Genomic DNA, 12,944 nt, shown 5'->3' on the forward strand with positions numbered 1-12,944 from the left:
TGCTAGAATAAAAAAACCTGAAGCTGTATAGGAAATCCGGTCATTCCCGGAAAAAGCAATAAATCTTGCCTAGCCGCAGATAGAGAGATTGTGAGGAGGAGGGGGGTATGCGTACAGGAGAGGAGCAGATCAATAGGCGGGCGTCCTGCTATCCCGGCCGTGGCGCGCCACTCACCGCCCGCCTGCCGCGACGAAGCGACGCTCTCAGAACCCTGACTCTTTGTTAGTACCGATAAATCAGTGCGCACGAGACATGGAGGTAAGTCATTCCTAGCCTAAATCATTCCAAGCTTTAGCGGCAGTATTGAAGACAGTGAACGGCCAGCTCGAAACAATGCGAATTGTTATTTCTGTGTCGGATCGGAACTTTGTAATCGATTTTTAACGAAAGCACAGAAAGTTTTTTGTTGCCTATCCTTCAACATCTTGTTCCATTTTTTACCTGATAGAAACTGGTTTGTTTAAAAAACGTGTGTGTTTTTTTTTTTATTAAGAGTATGTTTACCAGTGAAATATTTCTTTCGATTTATTCGGAGGATTTAAGCAAATTGAATAAATACCGATGTTTATTTGAATTCCTATACCGCGCAGTTTATACGTCACAGGCAGGGTGGGGGGCGATATCAGTATGATTTACGTTTGAATGAGTGTGCGTATGTACGTAAACACAAAGATGAGCTTGTTTACGTAACTTATGCAATTTACCACATCTATAAAATCCCGAGTCCGGCCCTGTCCGCGGATCTCAAGGACTCGCTCAAGTAAATCAATAACTTTTCAACTCGAAGCGAATTCGCAAAAATGTACTTACACTTTTTGGGAAAAGTATGACTATTATGATAATTTAAAAATAATTTACATAACTAAAGATATTATAATATAAATTATAATACTTAATATAATATTATAATACTTATATTAAAAAAAAAAAATTAAACACAAATCTTTATGCTTCGAGTATATTAAAAAAAAAGAAACTACTTACACAACTTTTTAAATTAATTTTATGGTAAACTGTGTCTATTTCAATAGGCTGTGTCTATATCATTTCAAATTATTTGATAATTGCATTTGCATAAAGGCAGACATTCCCAACTTATTATTACCTAAGAAGCTCGCTTTTGTACTGTTTACTTTTATGGGTATACCTATTGCGCTTTTTTATTCTATACTAGCTGACCCGCGCAACTTCGTTTGCGTGTATCCCGCTACTTCGACAAATACAGTCAACGCACCAACACATATTGGATACTAATTTTCAATTCACAATAACTTCTCTTTCCCTTAACCGCGTTTAAAATATTAAAATGTTTTTTGGTTTCTGTGACTCTTCTTTGATCGCCCCCCCCTATCAGTTTTTGGAAAAAATATTTAAGTAATGTACAGATTTTTTTTTGTCTTATAGGGACGCTGCCCCCGCCGCCTCGGCCGGCCCGTACCGTGCCGCAATACTAATATCGTGATATCTCCTAAACTATATGTCTAAATAACACACTGTAAACTGCAAAAATAATCTAAATTAAATGCTCGTGATGATGAACTTACTTATTTTGATTAGGATATATGTATTATTGGTTATATCACCAGTTAAACATCACCCAACGAATTAAATGTTTTTTTAATACAGAAAAGTAGTTTTTGTGACTTAAATAAAAAAGCTGGATATATGTCATCGCGGACTTTTTTGTAGAACTAATAAAGACCAATGTTTTTGCTATACATTGTTCTTACTTGTATCCAACGGTATAAGCGGCGCACGCACAAATGCAATCTTCAATTAGATTTTTTTTCTGACTTCTTGGACATAAATCGCTATAACTCAGCTAATATAGTTTCAATGTATTTCAATTATATATAAAAACCTGTCGGAGAAAATACTCTTTCTATTAGTGAAAACCGCATCAAAATCCGTTGCGTAGTTTTAAAGTTTTATGCATACGAAGGGACTACAGACAAAATGGGCGACTTTGTTTTATACTATGTAGTGATTTTCCATGCTTTCAAGCCTATTTTTACTCGTGAACCAGGTACTGTTAGACAATAGAACTATAAAATAATTTATTATTAACTGTCTATTTAAAAGCTTTGTTGTTCGTTGTTACCTACTAGATTTTTATGCGCTATCTTTGATAGAAGTAATATGACATTCTGTTAATGATTTGGAGAGGAGCCCGGGGTATGCCTTTGAATATGGAGCCCGTATTGGGTAAGTCAGGTTTTTACACGAAGCGACTCCCATCTGACCTCCCCAACCTTTTCAGGGGAATCTAACACGTATTAGATCATTGATGGTTACACATCCAGTTGTCTGAATGTGCAGGTTTTCACACGATGTTTTCCCTCACTGTAAGAGCATCGGTAATTTACAAACTATGTACTTACTAGAAAATGATGGGAAAAATATTGTAAGTACACCAAACAAATAAGACAAGGAATAATTACTTTAAAATTATTGTAGCACCTACCGATATAATTAACAAAATAAAAGCTGCTTGTGTAAACAACAAAAAACATATAGGTATACACACAAATACATATAAGACGCCGGTTATTCGTTTTTATCTGAACGGCACTGGACTACAGTGACCCGACGAGTTAAAATTAGAAGAAGCGACTGGTTATAATTAAAGTCATTGACTGTTCACTATAAATCCTCAGCGAAATTGCAACAGCACAAATAAATCTTACTGCAGAAGGAATAAGACAGCAATTTCTGTAGAACCCATTAGCGACAAATGTGAAGATTGGGTGATGCACCATTTGTTTGTTATTCTTTTGCGCTGCACCATGTCATCCTATAAATAGATTTTGAGTCTTCCTAAAAGTCTTTTATAAACGAATAAATGTTACTTAATTTGTTTATTTCAAGAAATAAAATCCAGAGAAGAAATATTTTTTAGTTTTTATTTAAAATACATTTCTTCAAGAAATATTAAATTTAAGTATTAATTTATTTTCGATTATATGTGCCGTCTCTCTTATAATAGAACGTATATAACGTATTTATTTTTATAAAAATAAATACTTTTTTGTTGAAGTTTTGTAAGAAGATTATGCAAAGTTTCTAAGTAAGAAAAATAAAATAAAAACGATCGTCATTGTATACGTAGAAGTCTTGCTTTTCTCAATGTCGCTTATGAAAGCAAGAAACAATGGAGTAAGGTAGGGCTAAAAAGGTTAAAATACATTATTTAATATATCGCATAAATTAAGACTGATCTCCAAATCATTAGGTACATCTAGGTACGAGCACATTCAATACAATCGCTCTATTATAGATTACTACAATACTAGATACGTTTGTCTATCCAAACCCAATGTCACGTACGCAGAAGTTTAGATATTGTAATACTGCTACTTAAGTGGTCCCGTTGTCAGGCGTTTGCCTTAATTAGAGGAGACAAGTTGGGAAGTTGCAATTTCCGTATCTCCGACGCAGACTCTGAGTAGACTCCGACAGGTGTCGATGGAATTGTATTAGGGTGATGGCACCAGTAATCGACATGTACCCAGTGATCGACATCTAACCTAGTCTTAAGGAAAAAATAAGAGTTATATTTTGATTTCCCGTCATGGCAACACTTAATCATAGACAACAGGACTCCCTCTGTCGTCACAAAACAGAACTTTGGGCTCGGCCATTTGTTTTCAAAATGGCGAGCTAAATATTACTGTCACCGTTTGTGTTCCTTAGCTAATCCGATTTTATTAGCGAAATCCATAACAAGGTAAGTTGAAAATATTCATTTTATTTTTAATTTAACGTAACTGTATCGAAGTGCGTATTGATTTCTGAGACTGATATTAAATAAGCTAAAGTAATTATATGTCATTGCGACGATTTATAGATTTGGAGATTATTAAAAATCGATGTCGATAACTAGTTCCGTGAAATTTTATTTTTCCAGTTTTCGACATATGTCGATATTTATTTATTTTTTTTATTTTTTAATTCGATTTAAGATCTTGGCTTCTTGTATAGTGCTTTATTATTCTGTGTTTTAATCATAAATATTTTAGATCGCTTACCATTAATCGACACTGTCGATGACTGGGTGTCGATAATTGGTTTTCATATTATTTTGTTTCCAGATGGCACCCAGAAAAAATTATACGTCCGAGCAAATGGCTAAAGCTGTTGATGCTGTCCGCAAAGGCGAAAAAGTTGCCGTTGCTCCACTGCTGAAAAAAGCTATAGAAAAATTAACTCCTGATTGCATTAAAAACGGATTCAGGGCCGGAGGCTTGTTTCCATTTGGTCCCGATTATATCGATATGTCCAAAATCAAAAACAGAGAAGAAGCTTCAGTTATTCAGTCCAATCCAGCATTAACAGAATTTGTTAAATATTTAGAAAAAGAGATAATTGGTGTTTTTTCAGAAGAGAAGTTAGCTATGTTTCAGAATCTGTTCTATAAAAAAAGAGACACAGTTGAAAGTGACCTTCCCGAGGAAGACACCGCTTTGTACGTTATATGGGCCAAGAACAAATCTAAATGCTACTCTGACGACTGTGCAAGTTCATGCAACATCCTGCCGACATCTGAAGTTATTGAGTCACATTCGCCATCAACCCTGGAACCGATTAATATTTCAATGGATATTATAGACCATGTATCTCACTCCGAGACGGTAGTGGCTGAAAAAGAAGTTATAGACTTCGGAAACTCTTTAACACCTCAAAATTATTCTTTAGCCTCAGTTGAAGATATAAGAGAACAATCACCTATTATTGTTGACAGCGGTTTTGGAGGGGTTAATCAAAATCTTGAAGTTGAAGATTTTAATACATTGCAGAGAGTTGTTGAGTGTACGCCCAAAAAGATATCTACAATTACTCATCCTCCGTCACCATCAATACTTCAGCTTCCCAGTGATCCAGCTGTTACTGAAAGCAATGGCATACCCCAACCTGAAATAATAACGACGGCAAACAGTCAGTGGGCAGTAGACAACACAATCACGTCGAGCATTGTTCCCGAAAATAGATCACCTTTTTTGACTCCAGACAGACCAACACGCGCACCTATTTCAAGAACTATTCATACAGATAAAATAGCACCCACAAAAAAAACGATGGATGATGCATTAGGTATTATAGTACCATCACCTTTTAAAAAGTTTCTTTTTTGGCCGGAAGACGATATAAATAAAAAGAAAAAAAGAATAAAGAGAGAAAAAATACCAGCAGCAGTAACAAGCAAGGCATGGCGCGAATACCATGAAAATAAAGAAAATGAGAAAAAAAGGCAACAAAAAGAAAAAGAAAACCATTTCTAAAAAAAATAAAAAGAAGATACCCCGAATTGAATCATCTTCAGAAGAGTCAAGTTTAGAGATTGAGTTTGCTGAAAGTGATTGCAGCTATGCTGAAGATAATATTTCGGAAGATAACGACAGAGAAAATATAATCAACAAAATCAGTAAATCAGTTAACAGTGAAAGAAAACCATTAAAACGTAAAAAACCAGTGTCTCCCACCACCACTGACTCTGATTTTGACATAGATGCCTCATGCTCACTTAGCACACTTACTACTAAGAAGAAAGTAAGTAAAACTAGACAAACAAATAAAATTACTTCAGGATGTTACGTAATAGTAATGTACGAAAATAAATACTTTCCCGGGAAGGTAGAAAAGGTAGAGAATAATCTATTCGAAGTTAGTGCAATGGTTTTGTCAATGGGCAACACCTTTAGATGGCCTGAAAAACCAGATAAAATATGGTACAGATTTGATCAAATAATTGAGAAAATTGATACACCCGTGCGTCTCAACAATAGAGGGTTTTATAAAATCAAAGAAATGCAAAAGTATTTACCTGACATATATAATTAAGGATCTCAGTAAAAATATGTGATATATAAATATATATATATAATATAAAATTTGGTAAAACGTTAGGTATATATATACTTACTTGGATAAAATATGTGATCGTTTTATAGAACTTAGTTGCTCACTCACTTGTTTGTTCCTAACAGAGATATACATATTTATTTAAAGGTAAGAGTCACTAGTTCTTCACTTAATTATTTTTCTACTTAATATATATTTTATATAGGTAGTATTTTAAGGTTAACGTCAGACTGATTAGTAAGTTCTACAAAAGAAACATTATTTAAATTACGAAGATCTCCTTCGATTACAGTTAATGTTAACATAGATATTATGAGTCATTTTGATTTATATTTTTTATAATTGCAAAATGCAATACAGTAGGTTGAACATCTGCTATCTACCTTCACTATTGTTCCGTAGGTTACGGATTTTTATGGTTAAAGTAATTTGTAAGCATTGGTGCTACACGCTACATGTTTAACTTGAAGAAGAATTAGATTGATATTTTTGAGAAACAGTAGTTAGGTATATTGAAATTATTCAGAATTCTATAAATGTTATAAACATCAACGTTAAAAAAGTTCGTTACTTATTTATTTGTAAGTAGTTTAAGTTGTCAGACTGAATTTTAATTTTGTAGCATTTGTACGCATTTCTGATATTTGTAATTTTAAGTTGTAAGACTGATTATTAAATTTTGTAATAATTTGTACGCATTTGTGATATTAGGACGCATTATGTGAAATAAATACTTAACTAAATATTTTACTGTCTTTAATTACTGGTTTTTCCTATTTTTACGACATCATTGTCGATAACAGGATGTTGATAACTGGGTAGGTGTCGATAAGTGGTAGTCGATCGTTGGATTTTGAATGTCGATAACTGGAGATTCTGATGATTTTTTAAATTTAATTTATATTCTAATAACCATTATTAATTAATTTAAAATTTGCAGCACATATTATTCTTATACTATTTCTTTATGATTTTCACCAACTTCAATGGTTCTTGGTATTATAGATTTTGAGTAATCGCTATTCATTGAACATGATGCTCTAAAAGTGTTGATTACTGGTGCCGTCACCCTAATGTTTTGTAAAGAGCTACAAGTTGATACTCTGCATCGCTTTTTATATGACTTAACTAAAATTGTATTATAATAGTTCTAGTAAAGATACATACATACATATGGTCACGTCTATATCTCTTGCGGCATAGACAGAGCCAACAGACTTGCTTGAAAAGACTGAATGGCCACGTTCAGCTATTTGGCTTAATGATAGAATTGTGATTCAAATAGTGACAGGTTGATAGCCCAGCGCCTAAAAAAGAATCCCAAGTTTGTATCCCTTAGTCGCCTTTTACGACATCCATGGGAAAGAGATGGAGTGGTCCTTTTTTGTATTGGTGTCGGGAACCACACGGCACTCTAGTTAAGATGATTCTAAATAAATTATAATGAAATAAAATCTTTAATGTATGTAACGTAAAATTATAAACTTTAACATGATAAGTCATTACTTACCTTCGTTTTTATGTCGCATAGTGCCTTCCTTACATGTATCAGCTATTTGTAAAACTCAGGTACTTGTCTAAAAAATCCTTAAATTACTTAATAGGCGTAACTACAGAGATAAGACAGTTTTTGTACCTTTTTCGTTTCCTATGAATAAGATATTCTATTGATGGAAATAACACGCGCACTGTGCTTTTAGTATCAGCGCCATTCACAAACTTTGATATTTCTTTGTCTATTCGATCCTTCCGTTGCCGCCATGGATTCAATGAAGAGTCCTGATAAGACATATTGCCTTCAGTTCATAAAACGACCCACACTTAGTCATCACTCCCATGACTCAGGTTGTAGAAGCGGAATCATAGTTGTTATGTTTACTTTTTCTGGCAGAGCACCCTTTCTTGATTGCAGGGGCATGTGCCTGCATGAGCGCATTACGCATGAGCGCAAAATGTCCATTTCGCAGAGAGTCTATTTCGCAAAATGTCTCTTTCGCAAAATGCATTTAATTCCCATTAAAATAATATTTGATATACTAAGCAAAATCATTAATACGTAACGGGAGCGATGATTATAATGGCTAGACCATCACCTAAGGGAAGATTTACCGCCAGGTTAAGTATTGTGCCTAGGGAACTGCAGCTCCGACGATTTTATGTCGAAGGTTGTATATATGCTCCAATCCGTGAAATCTTTGCTTGCGCGATTTAGACTATTCGCTGTGTTTGGCTGACAGCGTCGCGTGCTTGATTGTTGTGACTTGTGGCGTAGAGATGTCGCCACAAATAGAATTAGGTACAGATTAAATATATTTTCTCAATATATAAACAAAATCATATTTTAACTTAAATTACATATGATAACAAAATAAAAACACACATTTTTTTTTAAATTAATTATTAAATTATGATATGAATTCATAATAATTTCTATAATTTTAATAAATGATTATGCTTTGAAATATATTTTATTGTTTGAAAAGGTATTTGTTATATCATTACAAACTAACTATTCTCTGCTCAAGATAAGAGCCGGCCTTCTTGTCACCTTTGAAATTTTATTTTATTCTATTGGCACGACAATTTGCAATCTGCGAAAGAGGCATGCTAGGAACGAACGAGACATTTTGCGCATGACTATAGTGTCCCTTTAGTTTTGTTATGGAAAATAGCAGAAAGCCAAAAACGGGACTGACTCAGAAAGCATTATTCTTACAGAACAAGCAATGGTTTTGGCTGACTGCGAGTCTCGTGCTACTCTGGCTGTCGGTGGCGGCTGCCGACGGCGAGGTGTGGGAGGAGTCCGACCACGAGGTCCTCGTTAGGAGTGAGAGAGGAACTAAGAATAGAGGTTGGTACTCCGTTTTATCGATAAAGTACCTTTTGACTGGGACAATATGAATTGTCTATATTACACCTATTAAAAGAAGAAGCCCAAGTTTATAAGCCTATCCCTTAGTCGCCTTTTACGACATCCATGGTAAAGAAATGGAGTGGTCCTATATTTTTTTCTATTGGTACCGGGAACCACATGGCATGTAGGTATTAACAATTAATAATTACGTTGCTCATCAATAGCAGAAGTAGCTATCTATAGCTGCTTCGTACTCACGAAATGCATTAAATGTCATGCCTAACCTAAAGCTGTTATACTTATGTTTTAAATAGAGATCATATAAAAAAATAATAGGTTTAGGTTTCCATAGTCCGAAAAAAAAACCTAACTTTTTGAAGTTAAAATAACGGCACTGTTACCAACTTTTTTGTTAAATTCAGAAACAAATCAAGTTATTCACCCTTTATTGCAAGAAAATGACAAAGGTAATCTGCATTATTTGTGTCCTCAGAAACTTGTCGCTACACCAGGGGAGCCTGGTCGGAATGCGACTCTAAAACCAACGTGCGCTCTCGAATGCTGACCCTGAAGAAAGGGGACCCAGACAGTTGCGAGCGTACCAAGACCATCCAGAAGAAATGCAAAAAAGGTACGCCCTTATTAGTATGGAGTAATTTAAAAAGGAAATGAAATGCGCTGTTGTAGAAAAAGTCTTTTGAAATAAAAACATTAGCTTTAATCCGACAATCTTTTCGGAAGATAAGCCCTGAAGCGAGAACTGAGTAACAGTAATAATATCAGTGAAGTTTGTGTTGGATAAATACTTTCAGTTTATTTTATTTCAATAGGAGCTAGAGAAACCTATAGTGGTAGTTTTTCAGTCAGTTGGTTCTGTCTACTCGCAAGGGATACCTAAAGACGTGATGTATGTACGTAGTTATATAGAAACCAGTAATTTATCGATATAAGAGTACCTATCAGCCGGCCTAAATCTGTCAGATATGAATGGCGATTTGATAATAAAGGGCACAACTCAACTAAATTATTACTACTTACCACAATTAAGTTTATTAACCATAGAAATCTGAAACACAAGACAATTATAAATGCCATATTGTACTAGAAATTAGTTATAGAGTCTTATTATATTCTGAACTCTATAGTTTTAACTGTATTAGTTACTAAAATAAACTTAATATGACGTAGCTACATGATTTTTAATAGTTGTATTTAAAATTGTAAGCGCGGAAGTTGTAAATTGACGAGGCTCTATATTTTTCAAAGTTATGCATACCGATTTCTAGTTTACTATTACAAGCGTACAAAATACGAAATAAGTACCTACTTATATTTATTACTGTAGGTACAATAAGATAGGTTTAGGTAGGTACGTATATAAAAATATCAGATAAAGCGGGCTGAAGTCAGACAAAATTTACGCAGCACTTATATGTATGCAAAATTATAAATAATTATTATACTTGAATTTATTTATATCCTGTTGATGATAACGGCGGCAGATATTGAGGTAGGGTTCATAAAGGTCATCGTTAATCGTTTTAACCCAAAACTGACGATGCTACTGGAGAATTTATGATTAAACTATAAATAACGTAATTATCAATAAGTAAAAAAATAATTATCAATACTTTAATTTAAATTATCTTAATACCTACTTAGGTACTTACACTTTTTCTCTCATCTTCGCTTGCTCCAGCTCTTCTTTTCTTATTTCCTTGGGGCCCGTAGGTATATATATAATTTTGACTAAACTCGCATTTTAAAAATTACCCCATTCCAGCCTGCCGCTATGAAAAGTCCTCATGGAGCGAGTGCAGTCCCAATGGTGAAATGTCCAGGACTGACATGCTGAAAGCTAACAGCGACCCGAGCTGCGACCAGAGCAGGCGCATTACTAAAAAGTGTAACAAGAACAAACAAGTGAAGTCCACCAAAGACAAGGGTATGTAAGACAAACACCCCTATTTCACGTACGTTGAAAGGCAATATCTATCTTATCTCCCTTTCTTCTGACCTCCAGTATTTTTTTATCCATTAGTTAAATCAAAAGATTACAGGTGTAGAAAGTATTCAAGAAAGAGATGACTTAATAATAAGAAGCAAAGAACTAGGTCGCGTAGGGGATTGCCTATGCCGCGTTCGTTGTATAAAAAAAAAATAGGTTCCTACACAAATAGCGGAGATAGGTTCTAGCAATAATTTTATATTTCTATGTAAGTACCAATGATCAAATTTTAACGTTGGTATTCTGTTTTTTCAGGTCGCCGAAATCGTCAGTAAGCGTCTCAAGGAAGTCACTTTAGATTAAAATTTATTATGACGAAATGTGTTTGGTTCTAATTTATGTACCTAATAGTGCCAAAAATAGTGTCGACAATTAAATAATATTTTCAATTTTAATTATTAATATACGTAAGCCAATAAATAGCTACAATATTAACAGTACAATTTATCTCTTAACATTGAACTGTACGAATATTAAAGTTAAGTAGGTACATATTCATTTTATTATCACTGGTAAGAAAAATCTTTGATATTAAAATAAATAAATAAGTACTTACATTGATGGTTTTATTTCAATACTTTGCAGATCGCATTTAATTATCTACCCGATGTACCCACGTTGTACATATGTACATTGTAGGTACATATGTACAACGTGGGTAATAGGTAATTTAATATCTATATAGATAGTTTAGTGGTCACATACCTACCTAACCTTAGGAAGGTTAGGTAGGTATGCCTTCAGCCTAATAAACGAAAATGGAATTACTTGTGCGACTAGTAAAATGTTAGTAGGTAGGTGAGGTATAAACCCCACTAATCGCCTGAGAATGTACCAAATTTATTATATTTCTACGGGAACATATGGACATTTTTCTCTTTTGAAAGCAAAAAGGTACTATTTCTTAAACCGGATAATAAATGCCGGAGATGTGCTGTAACTGTTACAGTTATAGTGTAAAAATTACATTGTAACATACATAAAAAAAGTTTGAATTGAGAAACCCCCATTTTTTTAATTCTGTTAAAACTATTAAATAAGAAATCTTAATCTTAGAGTACCTATCAATTTGCCAATGGTGAATAATCAATTGAAATTTTTTACAATTTAAAAATTCTCTACACATATTAGTCAAAATATCTAGATAATGAAATAAAGTAAGACCCATGGTTTTCAAGTAACCATGAATTCATATTCTATTATTCGAGGAACACAGGCTTTCCGAGTCGGTTGCCCGTGTTGCTCTTAGTCCTATAACTATAACGTTTGACAAAAAATCGATTCTGGCAAAAAAAGGATGAATATGTTTATTTGATTAAAGAAAAGAAAAAAAACTGGCACTTGTCAGATCATGTCACTTTTTCGGCGGGAACCCAAACGTCAATTCATAAATCAAATTAAAATGTTTTTGAAAGATTTGAGCAATGATTTATCAAAATTTAGTTTTTAACAACTGTTAATGGTTTATAAATAAGTATTTAAAATAGATTATTATGTGCTTTTGGAGAAGTATGTGTATTGGAAAGTTAAAATGCCGGTTTTAGGGACTTCTGATTTTGTCCCAAAAACTTCCGAGAAAAGGTAAACTAGAAGTAACTAGGTATATTTTATTGCACATTATTGTGTTGAATATGACACAGACTAAAAAAATCTCAATTCGATGCTGGCAAACAAAAATAAGCTTGAGTGGAAGTCGAATAAGAAGTTTGTCTTAGAGAAGGAAAAGTGTCGTCAACCAATATAAAAAATAGCACAATAGTAAGTTTATATTTTAGTGCGATATAGATAAACAAAACATTAGGTACCTATCAATGAATTACTCTAAACTCTAACTAAAAAAAATAAAATATCTATTCAATTTAAAATGGAGCCAAAGGAAATAAGCTATAGTATGACCTATTGACCGATTTTGCATTGCACAACTGTACCTACCAGTATGTATGCTTTTTTGCCTCAGCAATGTTTTTCCTATTATTGTTATTTTTCAGAATTTTTATAAATCATCTTATTATAGAGCTTCTTTATGTGAGAGTAAAATGTTTTATTTATACATTTATATGTTTTTACTTACACATATTATTACATACATACAGTGACATTCATATCACATGCGGAGTAGACAGATCCAACAGTCTGATAGACGATGTTCAGCTGTTTAGCTAAAATTAATAGAAGAATCCTAAGTTTATAGGCTTATAATATAATAGATTATTAAGTATTTT

General features: G+C 33.5%; 2 protein-coding genes and 1 long non-coding RNA gene across 3 annotated transcripts in view; all 3 read left to right on the forward strand.

The window, feature by feature from the left end:
* The first annotated feature begins 146 nt into the window (after positions 1 to 146).
* LOC106134051 (uncharacterized) lies at positions 147 to 11,277 on the forward strand. The gene is made up of 5 exons (XM_013334005.2): positions 147 to 259; positions 8,579 to 8,711; positions 9,208 to 9,345; positions 10,498 to 10,659; positions 10,978 to 11,277. Exons 1-5 carry the CDS (start codon positions 254 to 256, stop codon positions 10,995 to 10,997), a joined length of 459 nt encoding a protein of 152 aa, XP_013189459.1. The 5' UTR covers positions 147 to 253; the 3' UTR covers positions 10,998 to 11,277.
* On the forward strand, positions 3,476 to 6,927 carry LOC106134053 (uncharacterized). Its single transcript, XM_060953813.1, has 2 exons — positions 3,476 to 3,728; positions 4,093 to 6,927. Exon 2 carries the CDS (start codon positions 4,093 to 4,095, stop codon positions 5,278 to 5,280), a length of 1,188 nt encoding a protein of 395 aa, XP_060809796.1. The 5' UTR covers positions 3,476 to 3,728; the 3' UTR covers positions 5,281 to 6,927.
* Positions 11,278 to 12,139: 862 nt separating the features above from the next.
* Positions 12,140 to 12,944, forward strand: part of LOC132903951 (uncharacterized) — a 107,280-nt gene continuing 106,475 nt past the window's right edge. Inside the window, exon 1 of the long non-coding RNA XR_009657535.1 lies at positions 12,140 to 12,303. This is a non-coding gene — a long non-coding RNA (uncharacterized LOC132903951). The remainder of the gene's footprint in view (positions 12,304 to 12,944) is intronic.

This window comes from Amyelois transitella, chromosome Z (genome assembly GCF_032362555.1).
Source record: "Amyelois transitella isolate CPQ chromosome Z, ilAmyTran1.1, whole genome shotgun sequence".
NCBI classification, from domain to species: Eukaryota; Metazoa; Arthropoda; class Insecta; order Lepidoptera; family Pyralidae; genus Amyelois; species Amyelois transitella.